We start from the raw sequence: 25,746 nt of genomic DNA, 5'->3' as shown, positions 1-25,746 counted from the left end.
ATTTCAACAAGTATTTGTACTATGTTGAGCAATCTGCCAAGATGTGTTTCTGGTAGCTTTTGCAGAACATCCAAATTTTGTTTGCTGGTAGCTCATGAGAGCTGTCCTCCTAACTGTGTTAACTGACATAATTTAAGTCCAGTGAGTACAAATTATATTCTGATAGGACTTTGTGTAAACCCTGTAATTGCATTTTTTATTGGATGGATCAATTCAAAATGTGGTTATTTCAAAATAGCATTGGTACTGCATACAATAAATGTATTGTGGCAAAAAAATACACAGAAAACATAACTGCAACATAGCATAATTATGCTTTATTGTAAAACATGCTATGACTTCAAGAACTATTTTTATTGTAAACTTTGGACTAAAGTGTACACATGTACTTAGGATACATTTATATTCAAACATTTGCAACTATAAACCTTCAGAGCTGACTATTAGTTGTTGGGGAAAATCCATCACCAGCAACACCTATATCAAGAACTTAATGCCATATCTTCACTTCAGAGTTCGGACTGTAAAATGCCTTTTGGAAAATGTGCGGTGAAGTTGAAAGTTTTCAGATCATACATCATCCTTTCTCTAACTAGTGTTCAAGTATATTTAATAACAAGAACATACAGAAAATTTGAGCAACATAATCTTGGAATGGAGCCAAAAATATACTTGCTAGATAAACAGCTCGTTACTTTTAAGTCACTTGTCTCAGTACGTCAACGTCCTCTCTACTTTTCTGTGGAATATGCTCTCTTCATCAATGGAGGTGGTGCTTTACTTGTTTCATACAACATTTCTAACGGTGGGTTACTCAGGCAGCACCAATCAGGAATGCGACCTGTCTGGTTATAATATTCCTTGGACACTGAACGACTGCCCAAAATGTCCTGCAGAGCACCAAAAATGGCCCCTAAAAGTAAGTAAATGTAACATTTAGATTAAAACAGAACAAACAACGTGTATTCTCTGCCTCACAGTCTTCCAGTTATCTAACTTTCTAGCCGATATTATTCCAGGTTATATGTCATAAATAAAACATTTTGGGGCTACCAAGCAGAGCTAAAGAAAAGTTTGAAAAACTATGAATAGTTATGAATAGTTCAGAATTTTTCATGCTGACTGCCAATATACTTACCTACAATATCAGTCAAGCCAATATTTAAAGACATACCAGGTTATGAATGATTTATGCATTAAAAAACTGAATACTGGACAATGCATAACAACAATTAAAAACACTGCTGCATTTCACAATGTGGAAGGAGATCCTTGATCGCAATTTACAATGTAACATCCATTGCAGTCAACAAGTACGTATCATGCAGACTCGACCTGTTCGGATGATGCTTTGCTAAAACTGTTTCAGCTGTATTTTGTTTGTTAGTCAATGGGGAAAAGGGTTTTACTACAACTTGCTGTTCATGCATTCAAGTCAGTTTACTTTTGGATAAAACTTCCCAGTCTTAGATTCAGACACGTTCTGCTTTTCAGTGCAAAGTATGAAAGTAAAATAACAGAGCCAGTAAAGCTGCCAGGTCTAAGCATCACCAGCATTTTGTTTTTATTTCGAATCTGTATAGTGTTTTACTTGTATTGTTAAAGTAATGAAGCAAAGCTGAATCTCATTCTCAGTAAGTGGGGCAAGTAGAGAATGTGACAGTAGGAGACTCTCTTGTTATGGACACGGTCAAAGAAAAAGTGAAAATATTCATTTGGAATAGCCATAATTTGGGCAGAATTGAAACTCCTCCCTTGAGGGCAGGCTGGGAAGGAGAGGACTGGGTAGGTGGGGACATAATCTGTATACCATCTCTCCCAGAGGCCAAAGGAGTATAAAATAATGGCCTCCTTGCAGTTCTTCTGGTTGAACACAGTCACAGAAGGAGCCCTGACTAAACCTAAATTATAAAAACCGAAAGAACTACAGATGCTGTAAATCAGGAACAAAAACAAAGTTGCTGGAAAGGCTCAGCAGAACTGAGGAAGGGTCACCAAACCCGAAACGTTAACTCTGTTTTTTCCTTCACAGATGCTGCCAGACCTGCTGAGCTTTTCCAGCAACTTTGTTTTTGTTTGTGTTTTAAACCTAAATTATGATTCTTAAGGACCTCCACCCTTAGCTGTTGAATTCTATCAGGGGATCTGCAAATGGCCAAGGAGGGCACGCAGGCAGGGGAGTGGGGGCTTGGTGTCCCAACATTTCAGTTCGTGAATGGGGCTTTCACCAAAAGGGTTACCACACAATCCGTAAATGAGCAATGGCAGATCTTCAAGGTAAAGATACTTTGAAAGAAACCAAATATAATCCCGTTAGGACAGATGGGCACTCATGCTAGATATCCCTTGATGTCAAAGAAAATAGAGGTATGAATCAGAAAATCCCTACAGTGAGGAAACAGGCTCTTCTGAATCTCAGAGCATCCCACACAGACCCATCCCCCTGTAACCCACCTAATCTACACATCCCTGAACACCACGGGCAATTTAGCACGGCCAATCCACCTAACCTGCACATCTTTGGACTGTGGGAGGAAACCGGAGCATCCAGAGGAAACCCACGCAGACACGGGGAGAATGTGCAAACTCCACACAGTCACCTGAGGGTGGAACTGAATCCAGGTCCCTGGCGCTGTGAAGCAGCAGTGCTAACCACTGAGCCACCGTGCCGCCCTATCTGATGCACGTCAGGTGCAGAATACAATAACTATTTATATAGCACTGTTAACCAAGGTGCTTAAAGCAGTTTAATGAAGCAGTCTGATACTTAGACAAAAAGGGATTATTTGCCCAATATCACGTGGCTGAGTCACACTGTTTTGTAATATCTGTGATGTGTCCTGGAAGGTTTTGTGTGTTATATAAATACAAGTTGTTATTATTGGGACACTTATGCCTTGACCAAGCTCTTAATCATGTTTTAAAGAATGACTCAAAGACAAGGGAGGTAGAGGTATGAAAGATTTAAGCTGGAAATTACAGTTGCCCGAGTCCTGAACTTTGACAGTACAAACAATAATGGTAGACTGATCGAAGTAGAGTTGCTTAAAGGTCAGAATTAAGGGAGTTATGGTGCTTCACAGAATCCTAGGGCGGGAGGATATGAAGGATAGGGAAGGGCAAGATCATGGAAAACTTGAAAACAAGGATAAGATTTTTATTTAAAATTGAGGCTTAACCTAGAGGTAAAGGAGGTCAGTGACTTCAAGGGTCATGGTACAAATAAGTCACAAGCAGAGCTTTAAATGTTGTCATGTTTATGGACAGTAAGATGTGGCACCTAAGGGATAGATGACAGAGGCTGGAGAGAAATATACAGCAGAGTCCCTCAGTAGTAAGACCACTTTTTTCCCCTGTGTATTCCAAGTTAAAGGTAGTTATAAACAGTATAATTTCAAAATTTGTATATGACACAAACTTTGTTAAAGACGATGACAGTATTGGACTTCATTAGGCCATAGATGAATGAGCAGATCCATGGCAGATCAATTTAATGCAGCTAAGTATGAAGTAGTGTACTTTGGGAGAAAGCAAACAGGAAAGTGTGTGGAATACTTGGCCTTACAAATAAGAAAAATAAGAATATCATGCTCAATCTTCGTAAATCACTAATTTACAATCATTAAATTGTAAAGTACAGCTCTGGGTATACATTTTAAGGAGAATGTCAATGCCTCGGGGAGGTTAGACTGGAAACCTCTTTTTAAAACTTCATTAATGGGATGTTGGTGTCGCTGTTGGGCCAGCATTATTGCTTATCAATAGTGGTACGTTGCCTTTTTGAATCTGTGCAGTCAATGTTGTGCAGGAATACCCAGTATTAGTGAGGAATTTCCAAGATATTGGCACATGGAATCAGTCCACAGGCAAAACAGTTCCAAATTAAGATGGTGTGGGATAAGAAGGGATCTTGCAGGAGGTAGTGTTCTCATGTGCCTACTGTTCTTGTCCTTCTAGGTATGAAGGGTAGGTTTGGAACATGTTGTCAGAGGAGCCTTTGTGAGTTACTGCAGTGCATCTTACAGTGGTATACACTGCTGCCGTAATGCAACAGTGGAGAAGGAAGTGAACTTTGAATGTGATGGATGAGGTGTGAAGAGGCTCTTACGTCCTGGATGATGTCAAGTTTCAAGTGAAAGAGTATAACATTACATTCCTACTCATACCTTATAAATGATGGACATGGATTGAGGAATCAGAATGCTAGTTACTTTCTGCAAAATTACTACCTGCTGACTGCTCTTGTGGCCACAATATTCACCTGGCAAGAGCAGTTCAGTTTCTGGTCAATGGTAAATCCCAGAAGGTTAACAGTGGCAAATGAGTGAGCAATGGTAATGCTATTCAAGGTTAGCTTCTTTCTTGCTTAAAGCGGTTATTGCTTGGCACTTGTTTAGCGCAGCATGAACGTTACTTGCCACTGATCAGCTCAAAGCTAGATGTTGACCTGGTCTTGCCAAATATGGACATGGGTTGCTTCGGTATCTGAGGTGCTGTGAATGGTGCCGAATATTGTGCAGTCTTTAGCAAACATCCACACTTCTAGCTTTATGATGGAGGGAAGGCCATTGACAATGCAGTTGAAGACAGTTGACCTAGGACAGCACCCTGAGGAACTCCTGTAGTAATGTCCCAGACTGGGAAGATTGATCTCCAAAAACCACAACTGTCTTGTTCTGTGCTCTGTTCCCACCTCATCCTCCAATTCCCACTAAATCTAGTTTTGCTAGGGATCCTGGAGGTCAGGCAAATGCTGCCTTTATGACAAGGGGCAAGTCACTCTCACTTCTACCCTCAAGTTCAGCTCTTCCATCCACCAAGGCTGTAATGAAGTTTGGAGCTGAGTAGGTATGGCAGAACCAAACTGACCATCAGTAAGGTCCAGAGGATGCAATCTCTGAATAAATGGGCACCAGTTTAAGACTGAGGATGAGGTAGAATGTCTCTGCAACTTCAGAGATCTGTTGGAGCTCTTGTATATATGTAGGGCTGAGATAGATAGAGTCTCGATCAGTAGGGGAGTCAAGGGTTATGGGGAAAGGGCCAGAAAGTGGACATGAGGATTGTCAGATCAATCACATACTTACTGATTAGCAAAGCTGGCTTGAGACGCTGAACGGCCTACTCCCGTTCCTATTTCTTATGGTTTCATGGTCTAAGCAGATTATTGTTGAGTGAGTGCCAGTTGATAGCACTGTTGACAACATCTATCGTCACTTTGCTTATGATTGATTACTGCCCATCAGTCTCCTGTCAAGCAGGTTGGATATGTCCTGCTTTTTCTGAGCAGGACATAATCGGCCAATTTTCCATATTGTCTGGAAGATGCCATAGCCATACACAACTGTACTAGAACAACTTGGCTAGGGACAGGGCTTATTTCTGAAAACCAGTCTTTAGTACTATTGACAGAATGTTGTTAGGAGCCATAGTCTCTGCAGTGCCTGCAGCCATCTCTTGACATCACGTGGAGTACACTGAACTGGCTGAAGTCAGAGAAGATTTACCTCACTTTTGACTTGTAAATGCTTCAACCTCATCTTTTAGCTAAGCTCCCCATCATTAAGGACAGAGGTATTTGTGAAGCCTCTTTCCCCTCCAATGAGTTGTTTTAAAATCCACTGCCATTCACAACTGGATGTGGCTGGATTGCAGAGCTGAAATCTGATCCATTGTTTGTGGGATCACTAGTGGTTGTCTAACACATGCTGCTGAGGTTGTTTGACATGCAAATAGTCCTGTGTTGTAGCTATAGTTGACAGTTAATTTTTAGGTATGCCTGGTTCTACTCTTAGCAGACCCTCCTGCACTCTTCATTAAACCAGGGTTGATATCCTGGCTTGATTGTAATGGTAGGGTGGGGAATAGGTCAGGCCATGAGGTTACAGATTGTAATTCAATACAATTCTGATGCTGCTGATAAAGGCCCACAGTGCCTGTTGGATAACCAGTTTTGAAGTGTAAGATCTGTTCAAAATCTTTCAATTGGCCTGGGTGTCAAGTGAAACAACACAATGGAGGCTAGAACAAAAACAGAAGTTGCTGGAAAAGCTCAGCAGGTCTGACAGAATCTGTGAAGAAAAAAAATCAGAGTTAACGTTTCAGGTCCGGTGACCCTTCCTTGGAACTCTGGAGGCTAGCCTCAGTATGAAGGGGGACTCTGTCTAAATAAGGAGCGTGCAGTGGTCACTGGTACTAATACAATCATGGACAAATGCACCTGCTAGAGGTAGACTTATGAGAACAAACTTGAGTACACATTTCACTTAGCATCTGCTGCATGCTCAGTCTAGTAGCTGTTTGCTTTCGGACTTAGGGAGCTCAGTCAGTAGTGGTATTACTGAGCCTCTCTTGGTGCTGGACATTAAAGTCCTCCAACTACAGTACATTTTGGGCTCAGTGCTCCCTCCTAGTGGTGTTCAATATGGAAGAGAATTAATTTGTTAACAGGGAAGGAGGATAAGAAACGTAACTGGGGATCAGCATGAGGCTTCCTTGCCAATGCTTGACTTAATGCCATGAGGCCCACTCTCAATGTTGAGGACTCCCAAGGCAAATCCCTCCCTTTTGCATACAATAGCGACACCACCTCTGGTGGCTTGCTAGGCCATTGTAGAGATATTCCTGAACCAGATTGTAATACTCTATTAGAGTGATGTTGACAAGAAACTGAGATTAGCTTTCAATTCCAGATTTATGAATTGAATTCAAATTCCACTATGGGAATAAAAAAACATTCCTCCAGAGTATTATCTTTTATCTTTAGACTACTAATCCAATGACAACACCAGTCCACTGTGGCCTCTGCCTTTCTCAACATGCCACCATCTTTGCTTGTCTCTAGGAAGTAAAGAAAAATTTACGTGGAGAGTTTGGAGAAGGTAAGATTACACTCCGTAGGAAAGAGCAAACAAAAATTTTCAAATTCATGAAAATGTTTTGGTACAACAAGCAGGAATAAGTGTTATATTTAGCAAATAGGCAGAGAACCAAAGGTCATAGATTTAACATAATTAGCAAAATAGAATTGAAAAGAAAATCCTCTGTGCAGGATAATAGTATTATGATAATCTGGAATAACCTTCTTAATGGCTGTACATACAGATTCCATCAAAACTTTCAAAAGGTAAATGATATTTGAAGAGAATTTGCAAGATTAGAAAAGGATGGGGTATGGGATGAGGTTGGATAGCTCCTTGAAATAGGTGGCACCAGCATGATTTAAAAGAATGGAAAGACATATTATGCTCATTATGTTTTAGTATATTGCTAAACATATTATACTCTTTTAGTTTATCAGATTTGTAATTTTTGCGTTATTTATCCACTCTTTTGGTAAATCACAAGTTTATGAAATTATATAATTTTCAATGGAAGTTTTTAAAACCATGAAGGGTCTGGACACAGGACACAGAGAAATTTCCCGCTTGATTGAGGGGGGATCTTATAGAAACATATAAAATTATGAAGGGAATAGATAAGATAGAAGTAGAGAGGATGTTTCCACTGGCAGGTGAAGCTAGGACAAGAGGGCATAGCCTCAAGATTAGAGGGAGCAGATTTAGGACTGAATTGAGAAGGAACTTCTTCACCCAGAGGGTTGTTAATCTATGGAATTCCTTGCCGAGTGAAGTAGGTGATGCTACTTCAGTAAACGTTTTTAAAGAAAAGGTAGATTTTTTTTTGAACAATAAAGGAATTAAGGGTTACGGTGAGAACGCGGATAAGTGGATCTGAGTCCACGAAAAGATCAGCCATGATCTTACTGAACGGCAGAGCAGGCTCGAAGGGCCAGACGGCCTACTCCTGCTCCTAGTTCTTATGTTCTTATACAAGTATTAAGAACAATCGAATCATTTAAAGTATTTTGCAAAAGAGCAAATGCAAGATGAGAAAAATATTTTCACACAGTGAAAATAGTTAGGTGCATTGCCTGGAAGTGTGGCAGGGGCAGGTTCAATTGAGGCACTCGAGACATGTTAGATAATTACTTAAATAGAAACAATGTTCAAGATACAAGGAAAAAGGAGATTAGCACGAAGCCAAAATGCTCAGAAAGCCAGTGAGGGCATGATGAGTCAAATGACGTTCTTCCGCACCATAATAATCCTGTGACATTATCTATCTGTACGATTAAATATCATCAACGATTCTGATTTTACAATCCGTACAGATCTTGAACAAATCTGTTCAAGATTTTGCTGCATCAGTACTTGTAAGTCACACCTACTTGTGTACAAGCCCACTCTATAATTGAGACTTTGCCCCACAAACCAATATGGAGTCAAAACATGCTCTGCACTGATGGAAGAAATTGGATAGATACCCTACTGCACACCATTTTCATCCTGGGCACAAAATTATTAATGCTCAATAATTATCTCTTGATACAAAAAAAGCTATTCATAAATACTTAATTAATCCAGAAGTATTATAGAAGATAGTCTCACCTCCTAACCAAGCTACTGTATTTGGTTTTGCAGGTGGAGTATGCACTTTGAATGCCTTGGCTCCCAACACTTCTTTATATTTTGGTTTTTGGACGAGATAACGAATTTCAGCCATAATTCGATGTAGAAAGCCAGGTAGCATAGCAGTTCCACCAATGATTACAAGATTCTCTGCTAGCTGCTTTCTTGTGTCAATAGGGCACTAGCAACAATTTAAAAGAAATATTTTAGTAAAACAGAAGCATCATAGTTTTATTTCTCTCAAAACTATGCATTACATTCACCCAACATGACAAGTGATTGATCTACTCCAAATCTGCCAACACTCATATTGAGGAGTGATAGGCCGGGAAGTAATGGACCGTGAATCAGGAAGGCTTTGCCTTCAAACCTCTTAGATCACACCCCCCCATTCCTTCCCCTTACTCAAAGAAATACACAATTTCTCCCCAGTGAAACCAACATTACCACTTAAGAAGAAAAGAATAAAAACATCAAACCTCTACTTGCTGTAGCACATTTTTATGTAGCAAACCAGCATTACCAATTTCAAATTTGCACCAGAAAGAACTTACTTTATACAGTATTTTCCATGTCCTCGAGAAATCCCAAAACACTTCCCATCAAATTATTTTTGAAATACAATCACTAATTTTGTAGAAAATGGAGTAGCTTGTCCAACACCGTAAATGAGATAAATAACCAATTAATCTCTTTTGGGGCAAGGAGAGGAAGAGGCTTTTGTAGCTTTGGGAAGTTATATTGGACAGGACACTGGGACAACTCCTTTCTCCTCTTCAAATACTGCCTTAGAATTATAGCAGTCAGAGGATAGTACTACCACTGAGCTACACTGCCACTGAAACTATACTGAAACCAGAGTCCTATCATAGTAGTAGCATTTTAACTCTGCGTCACTGACATATTTAACGGCAAATTACGACGCTGCATCGAAGTAGACAGTTTTTCTAAAATATATCCAGTAAATTTGGCACACTGCAATTTCTTACCTGTAAAAGTGAGTCAAGAATTAAAGTGGCAATGGACTTCTCTTCATTATCTTGTTCAAAGAGAATTTCAATTATAGAATCTCTGCAAATAAAAAAAGGGAAACCTTGAACTAAAAATTTAAACAAATTACTTGGTTTACAATGACATCACAAACAACTAATTTAATTTGAGTCAAAAATAAGAAAGCAAACTTAGAGTACAGTATTATTCCTTAATTTAAAGCTGAAAACTTGACAATTAAAAGTATACATTCGAAATTCATAGATTGACTATATGTTAACGAATTCTAAAGTTCATTAAAAGTGTTTTAATGTAGCTATTTTATTTGGTTGTTAAAGTTTGTTTACAAATATGATTTTGCTGACAAGTACACATAAGAACATAAGAACTAGGAGCAGGAGTAGGCCATCTGACCCCTCGAGCATGCCCCGCCATTTAATAAGATCATGGCTGATCTTTTTGAGACTCAGCTCCACTTACCCGCCCGAGCACCATATCCCTTAATTCCTTTACTGTTCAAAAATTTATCTAGCCTTGCCTTAAACACATTGAGAGGTAGCTTCAACCGCTTCACTGGGCAGGGAATTCCACAGATTCACAACCCTTTGGGTGAAGAAGTTCCTCCTGACCTCAGTCCTTCATCTGCTTCCCTTTATTTTGAGGCTATGCCCCCTAGTCCTAGTTTCACCTGCTAATGGAAACAACCTTCCTGCCTCCACCTTATCTATTCCCTTCATAATCTTATATGTTTCTAGAAGATCTCCCCTTATTCTTCTGAATTCCAATGAGTATAATCCCAGCCTACTCAGTCTCTCCTCATAATCCAACCCTCTCAACTCTGGAATCAACCCAGTGAATCTCCTTTGCACCCCTCCAGTGCTAGTATATCCCTTCGCAAGTAAAGGAGACCAAAACTGCACACAGTACTCCAGGTGTGGCCTCACCAGGACCCTATACAGCTGCAGCATAGCCTCCCTGTTTTTAAACTCCATCCCTCTAGCAATGGCAGACAAAATTCCATTTGCCTTTTTAAATACCTGCTGCATCTGCAATCCTACTTTTAGCGATTCATGCACACAGACACCCAAGTCCCTCTGCACAGCAGCGTGCTGCAATTTTTTTTACCATTTAAAACATAGTCCACTTTGCTGTTATTTCTACCAAAATGGATGACCTCAAACTTGTCAACATTGTACTCCATCTGCCAGACCTTTGCCCACTCACCTCGACTACCTATATCCCTCTGCAGACTTTCAGTGTCTTCTGCACACTTATTGTAATTTAACATCAATCTCTGCTGTTCATGTTAAACTTTCCTTATTTTTTCAAAATGGTATTTCCAAAATCAAAGAATTTTTTCTGTTTTCTTCAAATCCATGTTAAAATACCAAATACTTGACATCTGATATCAAATACGTATCATTACAGGATTAACTGTATCCAGGTCATTAGGGTTAATTGTCAATTCTCTAGTGTTCACAAAAATGGAGTTGGCTGGAACTGTGGTTGTTGGTGCAAGATATATAATATGTCCTTCTGTAAAGGAAAGCTCACATATAAAAAGACTAGGCCTCAGAGTTATATCTTCATCCAACTACCTTGAGTCATAATAATTGATTTTGGTCAATTGTATATTTTCTACCTGAAAAAAAAAATTCCAGTGCATTGAGAGATAGAGAAATATTTAAAAACCAAAAGAACTGTGGATGCTGTATATCAGGAACAAAAACAAAGTTGCTGGAAAAGCTCAGCAGGTCTGGCAGCATCTGTGGAGGAGAAAACAGAGTTAACGTTTCAGGTCCAGTGTCCCTTCCTCAGTTCTGAGCTTTTCCAGCAACTTTGTTTTTGTTGTTGTAGAGAAATATTTAGTTCGAATGCATTTATATTCTCAATCTTGTTTCTGTATTCACTTGCTTACTAACTTTTACAACGAGGGTTTTAAAAAAATTTGCTCTTGGGACATGATTAACAGTGGCAATGCCAACATTTGTTGTCCATGCCTAGCTGCCCTCAAGAATGTAGTGGCGAGTCCCTTTTATGATCCCTGTGGATCATAATCCCTTTCTTCTGTAGTGGTTTGACATAATTTAGTGGCTAGTTTGGCTATTTCAAAGAGGAATTAAAGGTCAACCATATTGTTGTGGATCTGGATCATATACAGGCCAGGGCAGGTAAGATTGCAGATTTCTTCCCATGGTTCACTAATGTGTGCAACCTCTCCCTGCTACTCTAGCGTATAGTTACTGAGCTCAAACAATGAACTTAACCCAAGATTTCTCTACCCTATATAGTGGATAACTTTTGTTAACAAAGTCATTGAAGAAGCCAGATTTGCACACTTTTTATAAAATATGTCCTCATAGTAGCTGACTGACTGATTACTTAGATCTATTTCCTTCCAGTCTGCTCTCTAACAATATTGCTCACGAGTGTATATTAATAACTTCTCAGTTGAAAAACTCTAAAAGTCAATTGAAGGGTATCACTAATGGTGTCATCAGAAACCAAATGAATAATTGCCCAATTGCTTCCGAATAAAAAGTGGTTGAAATGAAGACTACAGCAAATAGGGAAGTCGAAGTCTCAAACTCTACTTACCACTTTAACACATTCTAGCCCATCCCTTTAATCACAACCCAGGTACTGCAGTTTAATTTATATCATTTATACTAGTAATCCAACCTGATTGATCCGCTGACATGTAAAATTCTCTCTCCATCCAGAGGATATGCCACATCCGGAGGTTGTTGGGGCCGCTATAAGTAAATACAGAATACCAAATTAGTGCCATGCATTGATTTTATATCTCAATTAGTCAAACATATTTGCCAGCTGACCTCAGCTTTTCCATCAATGTTAAACTTGGCAGCTTGAATTTTCAGTCCTCTTTGCAGATCACTTACAAAACAAGTACAAACTGAAAAGCAAAATTAACAAAAAAAAAAATCAATTCTTCCAAAAATATGAACAAACATTTCAAATCAAATTTATGTTTATTTAGCACAGTTTAATATTGACAACTTTGCTCCTGCTTCATCCTAATTTTTACTGAACATTATTTCCATATATGTTATGCGCTTCCTTTTCTTAAATCAAACTTTATATCAAAATACAATAAAGTTATTTCATACTTTTAAAAGTAGTACAAAGCATGTTAATCCTCGTGAAGAGATTATGAGCACACACAAGCTTCACATGCAACTTTACATCCTCACAAAAATAATCTGATTAACCTTTAAAATGTTACACCAAAAACATTAATTGATATTGCTATTTCAGTTCATGAATCTTTTTCACATGGTGACATTTTTGTATTTCATTTTAGTCTTTACAACATTTGTACTGTCGTTTTTATTTGAAGGGATTATATTTATGATATCAATCTTCCAACTAGCAATTAAAGAACCAAAGATAGCTCTTACCTTTAATATCCTCAAGAGTTTCTTCCGGAATTGAGCCTATTTAAATGAATTTGGGAACAACATTGAGTCCAAGTTACACAACATTACATTTAAAATGTTAAATACTGGATGTCAATTATCTGGTTAAGTTATACTAAATAACTTTAAAAAAGGTGATACATTTAAAAATCCACATAAACCAAACTTTTTGCTACTTGTGTTTCAACCAATTTGCACACAAGAGTACAGTACAAAAAATACATCTGAGGAAGCAAAGCATTTTGAAACCAGATTGTCCTGTACGATTTCTTTTTTAAATTCAAGAAATATTTGCTAAAGTGCCACAGAATACGTGTAAATATGCAATATATTAAAAATTGGCATTTCAATCCTTACTCATCACAGATGCTAATCCTTCTCCAGTTTTGGTCCCTGTGTCCACAGTGCACTCTTCTAATAACCGTGATTGCAACTCCCTTTAGTAATAAAATAACAGTTTGTATTTTTTCCACTTCAATCTTTAAATGTGGTGAATATGTATTAATATTTTTATATGCAGGTGGTACATATTTTAAATTCTTACATATGGATTGATTTTCCTCCCAGAGGAAGTGCTTCCCAGGCATTCAAAATAGGAATTCCTTCATATATCTGTTAAAGTTAAGCTAAGGTCAAAGTATAAAGCAATATGGATAGTGAATGGCTGTCACCTATTTTGTCGAGATAAAGTAGGTGACCTGTGTGTGCATATTCTTTCTGTATACAAAGAACAGGGCCCTGTGCATTAATCTATTTAGTTTCCAGAACAAACTACAAGCCCAACTGACAATCCACAATTCATTATGAGCACAATTCTTCAAACAGAAAACAAAGGGAAGATATTTTTGGATACCGTGGAGGATATTAACAGATAAAATTCCTAACAGTAGCCTATTTCACCCATACCTTTGACAAGGCTGTCACAGACACGGTTGCCGCGTTTAACTGCCAAATATGGTTATGATGATTGAACCAATTCAACAACATGCTCAAAGAAAAGGTGTTTAAAAGATTCAATTTATATCTCAAAATTAATGCATAGGCCACATTTCTAGGGAAATTCTGGTCTTCTGAATGTAAGACTAAGGAAACATTTTCACCACAGTGTTGAAGCAAACATTACAGTACCCAACTATCTACATCATAAATCACTAGTGCATAAGTGGTTCACTTCAACAGTCAACATTCTCTTGTCTCATTATTTCTCATTTGTACAGAATTTTATTTGGACATATTTTACCTAAACCTATTTACTTTTCTACTAGAATATTATATTTAAAATATTCTACTAAACAAATGAAACAGCACAAATTGTGTCAGTAATCAAAAGCTAAAGGGCAAATATATTGTAATATTACAACTGCAGTCCAGCCTTAAAACTCATTACAATGGGAAAGGCAGCCAATGAATGAGCCATTTTAGTCATGGTCAACAGAGCCTGAAAGCACAGTACATAAACAAACATCTGTATGAGGGGAAATATGCAAATCCATTTTGTACAAATGGATTTATTCAATCCAGGAAGAAGGAAATTAGAAATCAAAAGAGGACCTTCCTTTGTGAAAAATTATCACAATGCCATTAAATTGTCAATAAGTTTGATTTCCAAAATTATTTACTACAACCATGTTTCTATTTATTTGCAGTATTATTGCCCAAACACTACACTGATGATGACTAAAAACTAGGTAAGTCTTGAGTAATCAACTTCTATTTCGCCTGTTATCAAAACACATTTTCAAAAGGATACAGGCAATGCTAGAGCTTCTGTATATCCACAATCTAATACCACAGCAGAATTGATACCAAGAGTCAGGAGAGACATGAGATGGCTTGGAGCAAATAGCACTGAAGGAACCTACAAAAACACAAGTAGAAGATCACAACCTATTTCTGATTTTAAATTATCTCCCCTGTATTCAATTTCTATGTAAAATCGAAATGTAATACATTGAAGTACCAATTTCCCCATTACAGAGACAATTGCCGGTTCTCTGCTTCCCTTTGCGTTGTTATAGTGTGGTACTCCACCTAGTGGTATGGCAAATACCCAACAAACCTAATCAGTTTCTGCAATTGAAAATGCAACACTAATGTAATGCAATATTAACATTTCTCATCATTTTCATTGCATCAACAGTAAGATTATAGATGCCATCGTAATATATTAACTTCTGTATCATCCGATTGAGAAAGTAGATGTTGTGTCATTGGTCATTCTCAAATACTAAAATCTCACTGTTAAATGGTGCAGTAGAGTTGTCTAGGTCTGTGTGATAAAAATAGGTAACTTCTTGGTCACAAATCTATTCTGGCAAGTTTCAAAATCCAGATTTTTTTGAACTTTTTCAGGAATCATAAAAGCTCAGTAATGAATTTATACAGACAGCCAAAAATATATAAACTAATTTCCAATTATAATGCACTCAGGTTAGTGCAACTTATTTATTCTCCTCCAGCTAAATCACTCCGTACCTCAAAGTGTTTAAAGAACACCCTAGTCAGTGTTTCTCTGAAATGCGATGGGCATAGAATAGACTCAATAATGACAACTCGACGATCCCTTGGGTTTACCAGCAAGTGTCTGTTGAGGAAGGAGGAAAATATAGACGGCATTAAAGTCTAATAGAGAAGTTAATAAATGAGCAAATTACTCAACTAAATTCTGATATTAGAAAATGGAGCAATGAGCATGTAATTCATAATTAAGGTCAACCACATTCTGTTTAGAAGCAAATGAAAATTGTATTTTTTAAATCTCCTATTTTTCTCCCTCCAGAGAAGAGGAAGTAGTAGTCTGACGTCAGTAGGTTATGCTGAATTAAACACGTGTGTATTTCGGATGACCCATTCTAAACAGTAAGGGAGATTTCTTTTAAAAACCTGAATTTCCCTGTACCTTCAACAGAAACTGTAGAAAAACTGCAGAGAGTTTTTGATAACACAGTGTGGACCTGGAGGAACACAGCAGACCAGACAGCATCAGAGGAGCAGGAAAACTGACGTTTCGGGTCGGGACCCTTCTTCAGAGTTTTCGCACTTTTTCTCTGGGGATTTTGCTAACTTGCAATGATGTGATAGTAAGAGATATGCAATTTCCGCCCTTCCCCTTGGGAATTTTATCCTGGTGTTTTTTTCAAAAACGATAAAATATATTCTTGCACATGTTCCAGCAGCTACATAATGAGTAGCATGGTAGGGATTTGGAAAACGTCTGCTCTCCTTGCTTCAGGAAGAAACTTTTTGTAAAAAGCAAGCAACTGAAAAATATAAATGGAAATTCTATTATGTTCTAAATCTCAACTTACTTTGCATGTAAAATACAGAAAACTTTGTTTTAATCAGCACCTTATTAACAGGCAGTCTTGATAAACCAGCAAAACTTATTTACCTGAAATAAAATTTTACTGGATTATCGCAATCTCAGTGATTTCAGAGTAGTTATTTGAGGGTACAAGTGAGAAGGTTCTCTGCCAGTAAGTTTTATTTAAGGCAACGCTGCATTATTATTTAAGTGATTAATGCTGTAACTGAAAGTATGACAGTGATGTGTATACTCGCTGCATTATGGTTCTATTACTTAGTGTGTGTTTTTAATGTTGATTATGTGGACCTTCTGATCAGAATATTTGATCAACTAGCACACACCTGGTTAATAAAAGTTTGGCTGTACTATTAAAAGATCAAATTACAGTATTTATAAAATAATCTTTAAATTTAGAATACCTGAAATACAGCATGTGAATGAATTCCTTCAAATAACCATAAAGCTCTTCAGTATTGATGTTAAACTGAACTACTTTGGAAGCCTGAAAAATAACAAGCAAAAACATTACTAACAATTAAGATGTGAATTCGGAAGGTTACAATTTACAATCGCTCCCTGAACATCTACAGTGATGGATACTGATAAAATTAGTAGTACCACTCTCTCGCAAACAGTTCCTGTATATTATTGTTATTAAAGCTGTAAAGCATTCCTATATGACTCACGGTTAGTCATGTGTAAAAATTGTAATAAATACTAGATATATTGATTTCTATGAAAAACAGTTTATGGTCACATTGAACTCTAGGCACTATCAACACACAGTGTTATCCATATTAGGCAATATAACTTCTATGTTGCAAGTATGCAACAAATTCTGACAAGGTTGAAAATTCAAACTTGAATCAAAGCTGGCAGAAAAATCCATGGCTGGAGAACGAGTAGAGAAGATAAGAAGCATCACACTATACAGCCAGTCAATGACAAAAAAGGAATCACATATCTTGCCCTCTTCCTCCTTTAATTGGAAAACAATCAATCAATCAATCTCCTTTCCCAACAAGGAACGAAATTTACCAGTCCAACACACTGCCCCCACCCCCCTCCAAGAGAAGGATTTATCCCTCAAAAAACCCATACATTCCCCAAAAGGAGGGATGTTGAAGCCTCTATTATGCATATTGGGAAGCAGGAATAGAACGGTTTAATCTCCCCACAGAGCTAACCACTTCACAAAAGCCAGTAGTATTTCCCATTCCAACTTATCCACTGGCTGCCAATGTTTCCCACCAAACAGTTACAAATCCTCTGCAGATCCACTTAAAAATTTTCTTATTCTAACTCCTCCCCTGAAATTCCTACCACTGAATTCACCTACAAAATATTCTCATCTGTTTCATTCATCATTTCCTCACCCCATTCATCTGAATTCCCCATTCACAACAGTCTTTTATTTCTTCTCCTCTAGTTTTCTTCCTATACCTTCCTTGCCTTTCTTCTCCTGAGGTCAGCTCTTTAAAACCCACTCCTTATCTTCCTTGATTGGAAAGCCCTCAAGTACCCACACGCAATGCTGCAGGAGACTGTAACGTTTATTAATTCCTATAATTCAAAAAGTATTCTTTAATATGGCAACAAATCTTTGCAACTTACGTACTTCTGTTTTAAAGACTCTACATCATTTTCGGCCATTTTGGTGGATTTAGAACAACTGAGCAATTTTGCTTAATGAAAACACTAAACTCCATTCTCAAGCCACTGAACCAATCCCTCTCTCTGGCAATCAGCTGAGATTAAACCAGTCTGATTTCAACCATACGATGTTGTATTTGACCCAGAGATGAACTTCAACCTCATATTCAGACCCCCAGTAGACCATCTATTTCCACTCCATAATATTATCTTACCTCATCCCATTTCTACTCATGTACTATTTAAATTCTTGTTCATGCCTTTAATGACTATTGATTTCATTATTCCATTGTATTTCTGGTTGATTTCCCACATTCGACACTCAGTAAATTTAGATCATCCAAAAATCAACTGCCATATCTTAAATAGCACCAAGTGCTGTTTATCTATCACCCATGTGCTGCTGACCTACACTGGTGCCCAGGCAAGTAATGTCAGTTAGGATTTTGTAACTGCACTTGTAAATAAATTAGCACAAAGTACTTTTGTTGCACACTCCACCATTCTGGAGGCGGAAAATAAGGTTGGGAATTTGGAAAATGCTGACTTTTCCAATGATATCCCCATTCTGAGAACAAATTTCATCATATTAAAAAGTAAAACGTCAGAGGACAACATACAATTTATGCAATGTTATGTACATTCTAAATTCAATGATAAGATTTAAAACTTGGTGAAAGGTTTTCACAGGTTAGAATTCATGCAGTATCTTAATGCATTCGAAAGTGTACCAGCCATTCTAAATTTTAGGGCATGTTGTTAATTGCACTGCAACAAGATAAGAAAACTGAATTTTCAAGCAGTAAACATTTTGATGTTTAAAGGTCACAGGCAGGACAACCTGCTTCTCAAAAGACTCAATTGTTTAAGTTTTATAAAATGCCTAACAGTCTTAATAAACCACATGAACACTTTTAATCCCAACCAGCACGTACCAGTGTGTTATATTCATTGCAGCATCAAAAATGAAATGATATCAAACAACAATCTGAAAAAAAATTCCACAGTCATGGTCCCAAGTAAAGTCGATTACACTTTAAATTGAAAACAGCTTTGCAATTATGTGAGAATTCCATAATATAACTGCTTTTCTGCATTAGGCTTGAGACAAAGTATTGCATAAAAACAACGCTCTGCTAAAGCACTTTACACAAACTGCATCAAAAATCATGAGGGGTCTGGACACAGTAGATAGGGAAGAAACTGTTCTTGAGGGAAGGATCAAAAACAAGAGTACGCATGAGGAAAATCTTTTTTTAGGGCAACGAACAGTTAGGATTGCTTCAGTCTGGTGGAGGCAGTTTTGATCATGGCATTCAAGAGGGAATTGAATTACCTGAAAAGGAAGAATGTGCAGGGCTACATGGAGAAGTTGGGAATAGCTGTTCAGAATAGCTTTCAGAAAGCCACAGACAACAGGCTGAATGGCCTCCAACTGTGTTAACATCATTTTATGGTTCTATAAATTACGTTTTAAAAAGTGTAGATAAATTAAACTTACTTGTGCTAGACCTGGCTTCTTAATTTCACTAGGGATTATGCATCTTGGTCCAGTTTCTCCAGCAAAACCACATCTAGAAGATAACAGAAATCTTGAATGTTAGAGACATAAATAAATACACCTACACAGATTCTGTTTTATTCTCCCAGTACAGCTGCCTCACTATAGTTTTGATTATCCCACTTTCCACGACAGTGCTGGCATGTTTTTCTTCCCTCTTATTGTGGTCAGCAGGACCCTTGACCATTCCCACACAGTTTCTTATGGTACTGCTCTCATCAGGTCCCCTCTCAGAAGCATGAAAGAGTTCCCCTTATCCACACCAGGTCCATATTCAACACATTGTCTTCCACTTTGGAAGAACTGTGTGACCACTTTGCAGAACACTTCTGTTCAGTCTGCAAGCTTGACCCCTAAGCATCTCCTGCATTTTGATTCTCTACCTTATTCTCATGCTGGCATTTTTGTATCCCGCCTCCTGCACTGCTCTAGTGAGACTCATTTCAAGCTGGTGGCACAGCATCTCATCTTTTCATTTGGAACTTTACAGGCTTCCAGATTCTACGGTGAGTTCAATGAGTTTAGAAAATAATCTGTGCTCAATTTGGTTTCCTGTCCTGCTTCGTTTTTCAGTCAGCAGCATACCTGCTGTAACAAATCTTAGCTTTCTTTTCTTGCTCCATCAATCAGCACAAACAGAAGAATGAATTAGGGATCTTCATGGTCTGTATAGATAGCTACTCGCTGAATGAAACTACTCAGCAATTGGAGCAGTAAAAATATGTTCTTTAAACAGAATCATAGGATTTTACAGTAGAGAAGGAGGCCAGTCAACATCTCATGTCTGTAACGGCTCCCAAAACAGCTACATAGCTTGTCCCATTTTCCAGCCCTATCTCCATAGCCCTCTAAATTTATCACTTTCAAATATATATCCAGCCATCTATTGAAACTTTATGTGGAATCTGTCCCCACCATGTTCCCAGGGAGCACATTCCAAATCCTAACAATTCTCCGAGTAAAGAAGTTTCTCATCTCACTCCTAGCATTCTAGCAACTACCTCAATATTTTTTATTTAATTTATTTTTACTAAATAAATGTATTTTCTCCAACTCAAGCTTTACAACAGGCTACTGTAAAAGTTTGTATGGTGTCATGATGGTCCAATAATAAATTGGTTCCAGCACATCATCTAAATAAAACTTCTAAAAGATTACTTGAGCAGCTCCCAACTTTATTACGTTTTGGACACTTTGTAAAAGATCACCAGGAAAGGAGAAGAAGTCAGGTCGAGATAAAATAGGTCTTTCACATCGGTTTGTGAATTGAGTAAAGTGTGCCACCTAATCATTCAGGGCATTCAATGAAACAGATTATTGACAAGACACTGCCTCAGCCATTGTGCCAGATTAAAAAAGACTTTTAGAAAGCTAGACTTTTGAGCTAGAAGAGACAGTTTCCACAGAAATGGTCCAAACTCACCACACACATACTAAATATAGTGCCTCAATCAAGTCCTGCTTCACTATTTTGTCCAGAATATTACACTGTTACAGGTTAGGTTAGATTTCAACTCTAGATTCAAACTGTATCTCATGTTGATACCAAGAAGCAACTATGCTTTGGCATTGCCAATGTTGCAATATAAACCACTTATGTTAGGTGCTGAAATACATGTCTGGTGGCAATTTCAAACAATGCAGTAACAAAGATTTATCACATTTCAAATTTTAAAAGTATGCTCTCTCAAAATCCAAGAAATGTTCGCAATTTCTTTTCTTACTGAAATTAACATATGCAGTTTTCTAACAATTTACCTTTCTTTACATTCAAATAATTGCAAGGATTTGATCAATTAAGAGGTAAGTAGTACTCTCTTCTTCAGGAAGCACCACTAACAAACTAAAACAAAAACTGGAAGAAAACTTGTCATAATCAGAACAGAATTTTAATTTGACGATAAAGATTCCAGTTCTTTTGGTGCCCATTTATAGCGCAAGATGTATGTTCCCATTCCAGACACAGCTACCTGCACAAGACCATCACCAGGTGAGGTAGGATTCCAAATATCTAAAATTTGAGCATGCAGGAAGAATCAGAAAGTTATTTTCTTATCCAATGATCTTAATTTTTTAGAGGAAATGTAAGACAAGGCCAAACAGGTGGTGATGTATCAGTATTGTTTGGCAGGTAAATGACTAGAATCCTTACTTATTCTAATTTGAACATTAAAGAGACATGTACTATCTTTGACACTGATCTGCAACTATTCTACAGGAGCTATCTCCATGCCAGAAAATTGTCTAGGGTGGAAATGCTCCATGAACATTACTATAACATATACTTATGTTGCATCGATAACCCACCAAAATGTCCCAAGGTGATTCACAGAAGTGTCAGTCAAAGAGAACTTTCATAGTTTAGTATTGTTTATTTCATAATTGGTTTGAGAGCTAATAATATTTAAGTAAAATATTGTTTTTAATTTTTTAAGATCTAATGTATATGTTAGCTTTTGTTACACTATGTATTTGAACTTCAGTCATCTGAAAAATTAGAAAGGTCACAAGGAATTTTGTAAATTCTGGAAAATTATACAATGATACAGTTCACATGTAACCCATTACAGTAGTTATCCTTGGAATGAACATAGACCTGACTGAAAACTGCAATTCCTACACCTTGTGGGAGCTTCAAGAAACTTCATGTGTAGAAAATGTCTCCAGCTGCTTTGGCTCAAGCTCAAGATTTCACTGTGAGCATCAGGAAAGGTGAGTGTCTCTGTGATTGCATAATACAGGTGGTGGCCACTTCCTAGGCAATGACAGTTAAGCACAGTAGAGGGTGGCTATCGGAAAGAATAGAACAGGCATGTGGTACAAGGCGCTTTGGCATTTTCACTGGAGATTGCTGGAACATCTTGAATGGCTGCTGTTCAGACCATAGCACTGATAAGCAAGGGACTACACCAGAGAGAACAATGAAGATCAGAAATGCAATTTTTATAGGAGACTCTACAGTCTCTGGAGTGGACAGGCATTTCAGTAACTATCATCAGCTTGGCTTAAAAAACATTGCTTAAAGACAGAAAACACTGAGTAATGGTAAATGATTATTTTTCAGACTGGAAGATGGTGGACTGTGGTGTTTCCTAAGGGTTAATGCAAGGACCATTGTACTTTCATTTCACATAAAAGACCTTGGAGAACAATTTCGGAATTTGCCAATGATACCCACATTACCAGCAATTCTGAATTCTGTCTGGCACAGGTTAGTGGGAAGGGAGGGGAGCCCACATCATGCAATCCTGACCTGACTGGTTTAGTCACAAATGTGAGCATCTCCTAGTACTCTGCAACTTTTATGGAACTGGCAAGCTTATCCAAGACTCACGATTAACAGCCCTTCAGAAGAGTCATGAACCACAGCATTACCATCGCAAATTTCCCCACTTTTGACATCCTAGGGACTACCACTGACCAGAAACTGAATTGACTTGACCTATAAATACCCTGGCGACAACAACAGGTCAGAGGCACCCTGGGTAACACGGTGGCTCAGTGGTTAGCACTGCTGCCTCACAGCGCCAGGGTTCAATCCCAGTCTCGGGCAACTGTCTGTGTGGAACTTGCACCTTCTCCCCGTGTATGTGTGGCTTTCCTCCAGGTGCTCCGGTCTCCTCTAACAGTCCAAAGACGTGCAGGTTCGTTGGACTGGCTGTGCTAAATAGCCCATAGTGTCTAAGGTGGGAAACGCAGGGGGTGGGAGTGGGTCTGTGTGGGATGCTGTTCGCAGAGTCAGTGTGGATTTGATGGGCCAATGGTCTGCTTCCACACTATAGGGATTATATAATCTGATTAGGGAGCCTTTCGAAAGGTAACTTCAAAGAGTTGTATCTATGTCATCCCATGTCTCTCTTCACAACTCCCACCAATGGCCCCTTATAACCCTAATCACCAATGGCCCTAATAACCTCTACATTCATTCATACAGTACATACTAGTACAGAACCAATTAACCATATAATAACAACAGCATGTGCAAAACTGTTTTTAAAAAGAGAGTATTTTTCACAGCAAAGTATTCCTAAAACCATACAAAAGTGTCAAACAATTAAGGTCTGAATAACAGAAACTTTAAGCACCTGACACTTTGTAACCCTGATCAAACAGACTACAAGAGATTACAGAAAACAACTAAATTATAATGGCATAGAAATGTCAATCGAGCAAAGTCAACACTTCTCTGCATCTGTGTAAATAAGCTCTCAGTCATTATAGGAGTATGTCTAGGTGATCAATCAAGCATACAAAATGAGGCTTGGTAGATCATCCAGACACACATGTAAAATGAATGTGCTGGCCTTATTTAATTAGCATACATTTGCCCAATAGACTACTAATTTTGTCCTCAACTATTATTTCTGAAAATATTCCCTCCACGGAGGTTATACTGACTGGCCTGTAGTTGCCTGTACACAATCTTTGAACAAGAGTATAAGATGTGCAATTCTACCATTTTCTGGCACTAGCAAGTCTAACAAAGTTTATGACAAAAAAAAACAAAGAACTGCGAATGCTGGAAATATGAAACAAAAACAGAAATTGTCAGAGACACTCAGTGGGTCTAGCAATATCTGAGGAGAGAAAGAAGAGTTAACATTTTGGGTGCAATGACCCTTCTTCAGAACTTCAGATTACAACCAGTGCCTCTTCAATTGCCACTCTCATTTTCTACGTATCCTTGGATGTACCTCAAGCACCCCTGGTAGCTTTTCAAATTTAAGTGCAACCTATTTAATAGCTCCCCATCAACCCCTCAAACTGTTTGGTCCAACTTTTTTTTTTACACCATGACCAAAGCAATATCTGCTTCTTTGGTAAAGGCACATTCACACTGGATTTAAAAATCGTTTCGAATTTGCAGGTGCCTTCGAATTGTAGTAAATAGACTTCTCTTTCCACCCCATACAGAAACAGATCCAACCGAAAGAACTGCGGATGCTGTAAATCAAAAACAAAAGCAGAAATTGCTGGAAAAGCCCAGTCGGTCTGGCAGCATTTGTGCACAGAAATCAGAGTTAACGTTTCGAGTCGCCTGACCCTTCCTCAGAACGTAACCAGTTAACTCTGATTTCTCTGCACAGAGGCTGGCATAACTGCTGAGCTTTTCCAGCAATTTCTGTTTTTGTGACAGAAACAGGTCCTCCGGCCCAAGTGTTGCCGGGTTGTTTATGTTCCGCACGAAGGTCCTTCCACATTAACCCAGCTAAGTCCACCAGTTCAACCTCGCATCCCTCTCGCGAACTCACTTGGTGTACGCGGCTCCTAGATCAATGACAACGGCGGTCTTCTCGCCGCCAGTGCCCAGTCCCTCAAACAGCGGCATCACGTTCGCTCTCCAACCGACAGTGCCCAAGACCCCAAACCCTGCGCGTCATCCACCGACATCATCCGCTTCACAACCCGCCTTCACAGATTGCCCGATTGTGGACTTAGATAAACAAACACTACGCGTCTCTACTTATTATTTTTGTTTCTGTTTAATGTGACTCGTTGATTAATTTAGTTAAAAACGAAATAAAATCGCAACTTTTTTCGGGCACTTAATTGGGCTCAATAGTCAGTAGAAAGCCCGTCAACCGGGAGGCAGGAGGCAGGAGGCGGGGGCGGGGTCTGGGTGGGGAAGATGGAATGCAATGGGAAGCCGGGAATGGAATGGGATCCAAGTACCGAAGATGAAATGTAGCGGGGTCTGGGTGTGGTAGAAGAATTGAGACAGGGACTGGGTGAAGGTTATAGAATGAGGAGGGGTTTGCATGGGCTAGATCTGTGTATGGGAGATGAAATGGGGCGAGGTCTGGGTGTGGATGATCGAATGGGGCGGGGCTTGAGATTTCGGGTCCGCTCTGCGAGGTACCAACGCTACACCAAGCCCCAGTCCCAAGCCCTGCTGGGTCTTCACCAAGCCCCCAGACCTCCCCCTCACTGAGGACCAACGGTCAGTCCTCAGCAAAGGACTCACTATCATTGCCCTGCGCCCACACATCAATGAATTCCATTCATGTTTGGATGTCACTTTTTCTGCCGCCTCTGTGCCTATTTCTTTAACCACGAATCTAACCCACCCTCCACAGACCCCTTCTCCCGCCTCCAACAAATCTCATCCTCCTGGACACTGACCCACAGCCTTCTACCCTCCCTTGACTTCTTCATTTCCAGCTGCTGTAGCGACATCGATCACCTCAATCTCTCCACCCCTCTCACTCACTCCAACCTCCACTTGAACCTTAACCTCGCCGTCAAACCCACGGATAAGGGGGGGGGGGTTGCTGTAGTGATATGGTGCACTAACCTTTACATAGCCAAGGCCAGACACCAACT

General features: G+C 38.7%; 1 protein-coding gene across 1 annotated transcript; it reads right to left on the bottom strand.

Moving 5' to 3' along the window:
* Nucleotides 1-295: 295 nt before the first annotated feature.
* actr10 (actin related protein 10) lies at nt 296-24,917 on the bottom strand. Its single transcript, XM_020516064.2, has 13 exons — nt 24,675-24,917; nt 19,363-19,435; nt 16,628-16,710; nt 15,377-15,485; nt 14,652-14,759; nt 13,446-13,513; nt 13,259-13,338; nt 12,884-12,919; nt 12,299-12,378; nt 12,144-12,217; nt 9,461-9,542; nt 8,451-8,652; nt 296-913 (listed from the first exon to the last, which is right to left on the bottom strand). Exons 1-13 carry the CDS (start codon nt 24,749-24,751, stop codon nt 732-734), a joined length of 1,254 nt encoding a protein of 417 aa, XP_020371653.1. The 5' UTR covers nt 24,752-24,917; the 3' UTR covers nt 296-731.
* Nucleotides 24,918-25,746: the final 829 nt, after the last annotated feature.

Source organism: Rhincodon typus, chromosome 8 (assembly GCF_021869965.1).
Source record: "Rhincodon typus isolate 14 chromosome 8, sRhiTyp1.1, whole genome shotgun sequence".
Lineage (NCBI taxonomy): Eukaryota > Metazoa > Chordata > Chondrichthyes > Orectolobiformes > Rhincodontidae > Rhincodon > Rhincodon typus.
The sequence above is the reverse complement of the archived record's forward strand: the minus strand, read 5'-3'. Positions and strand labels throughout refer to the sequence as shown.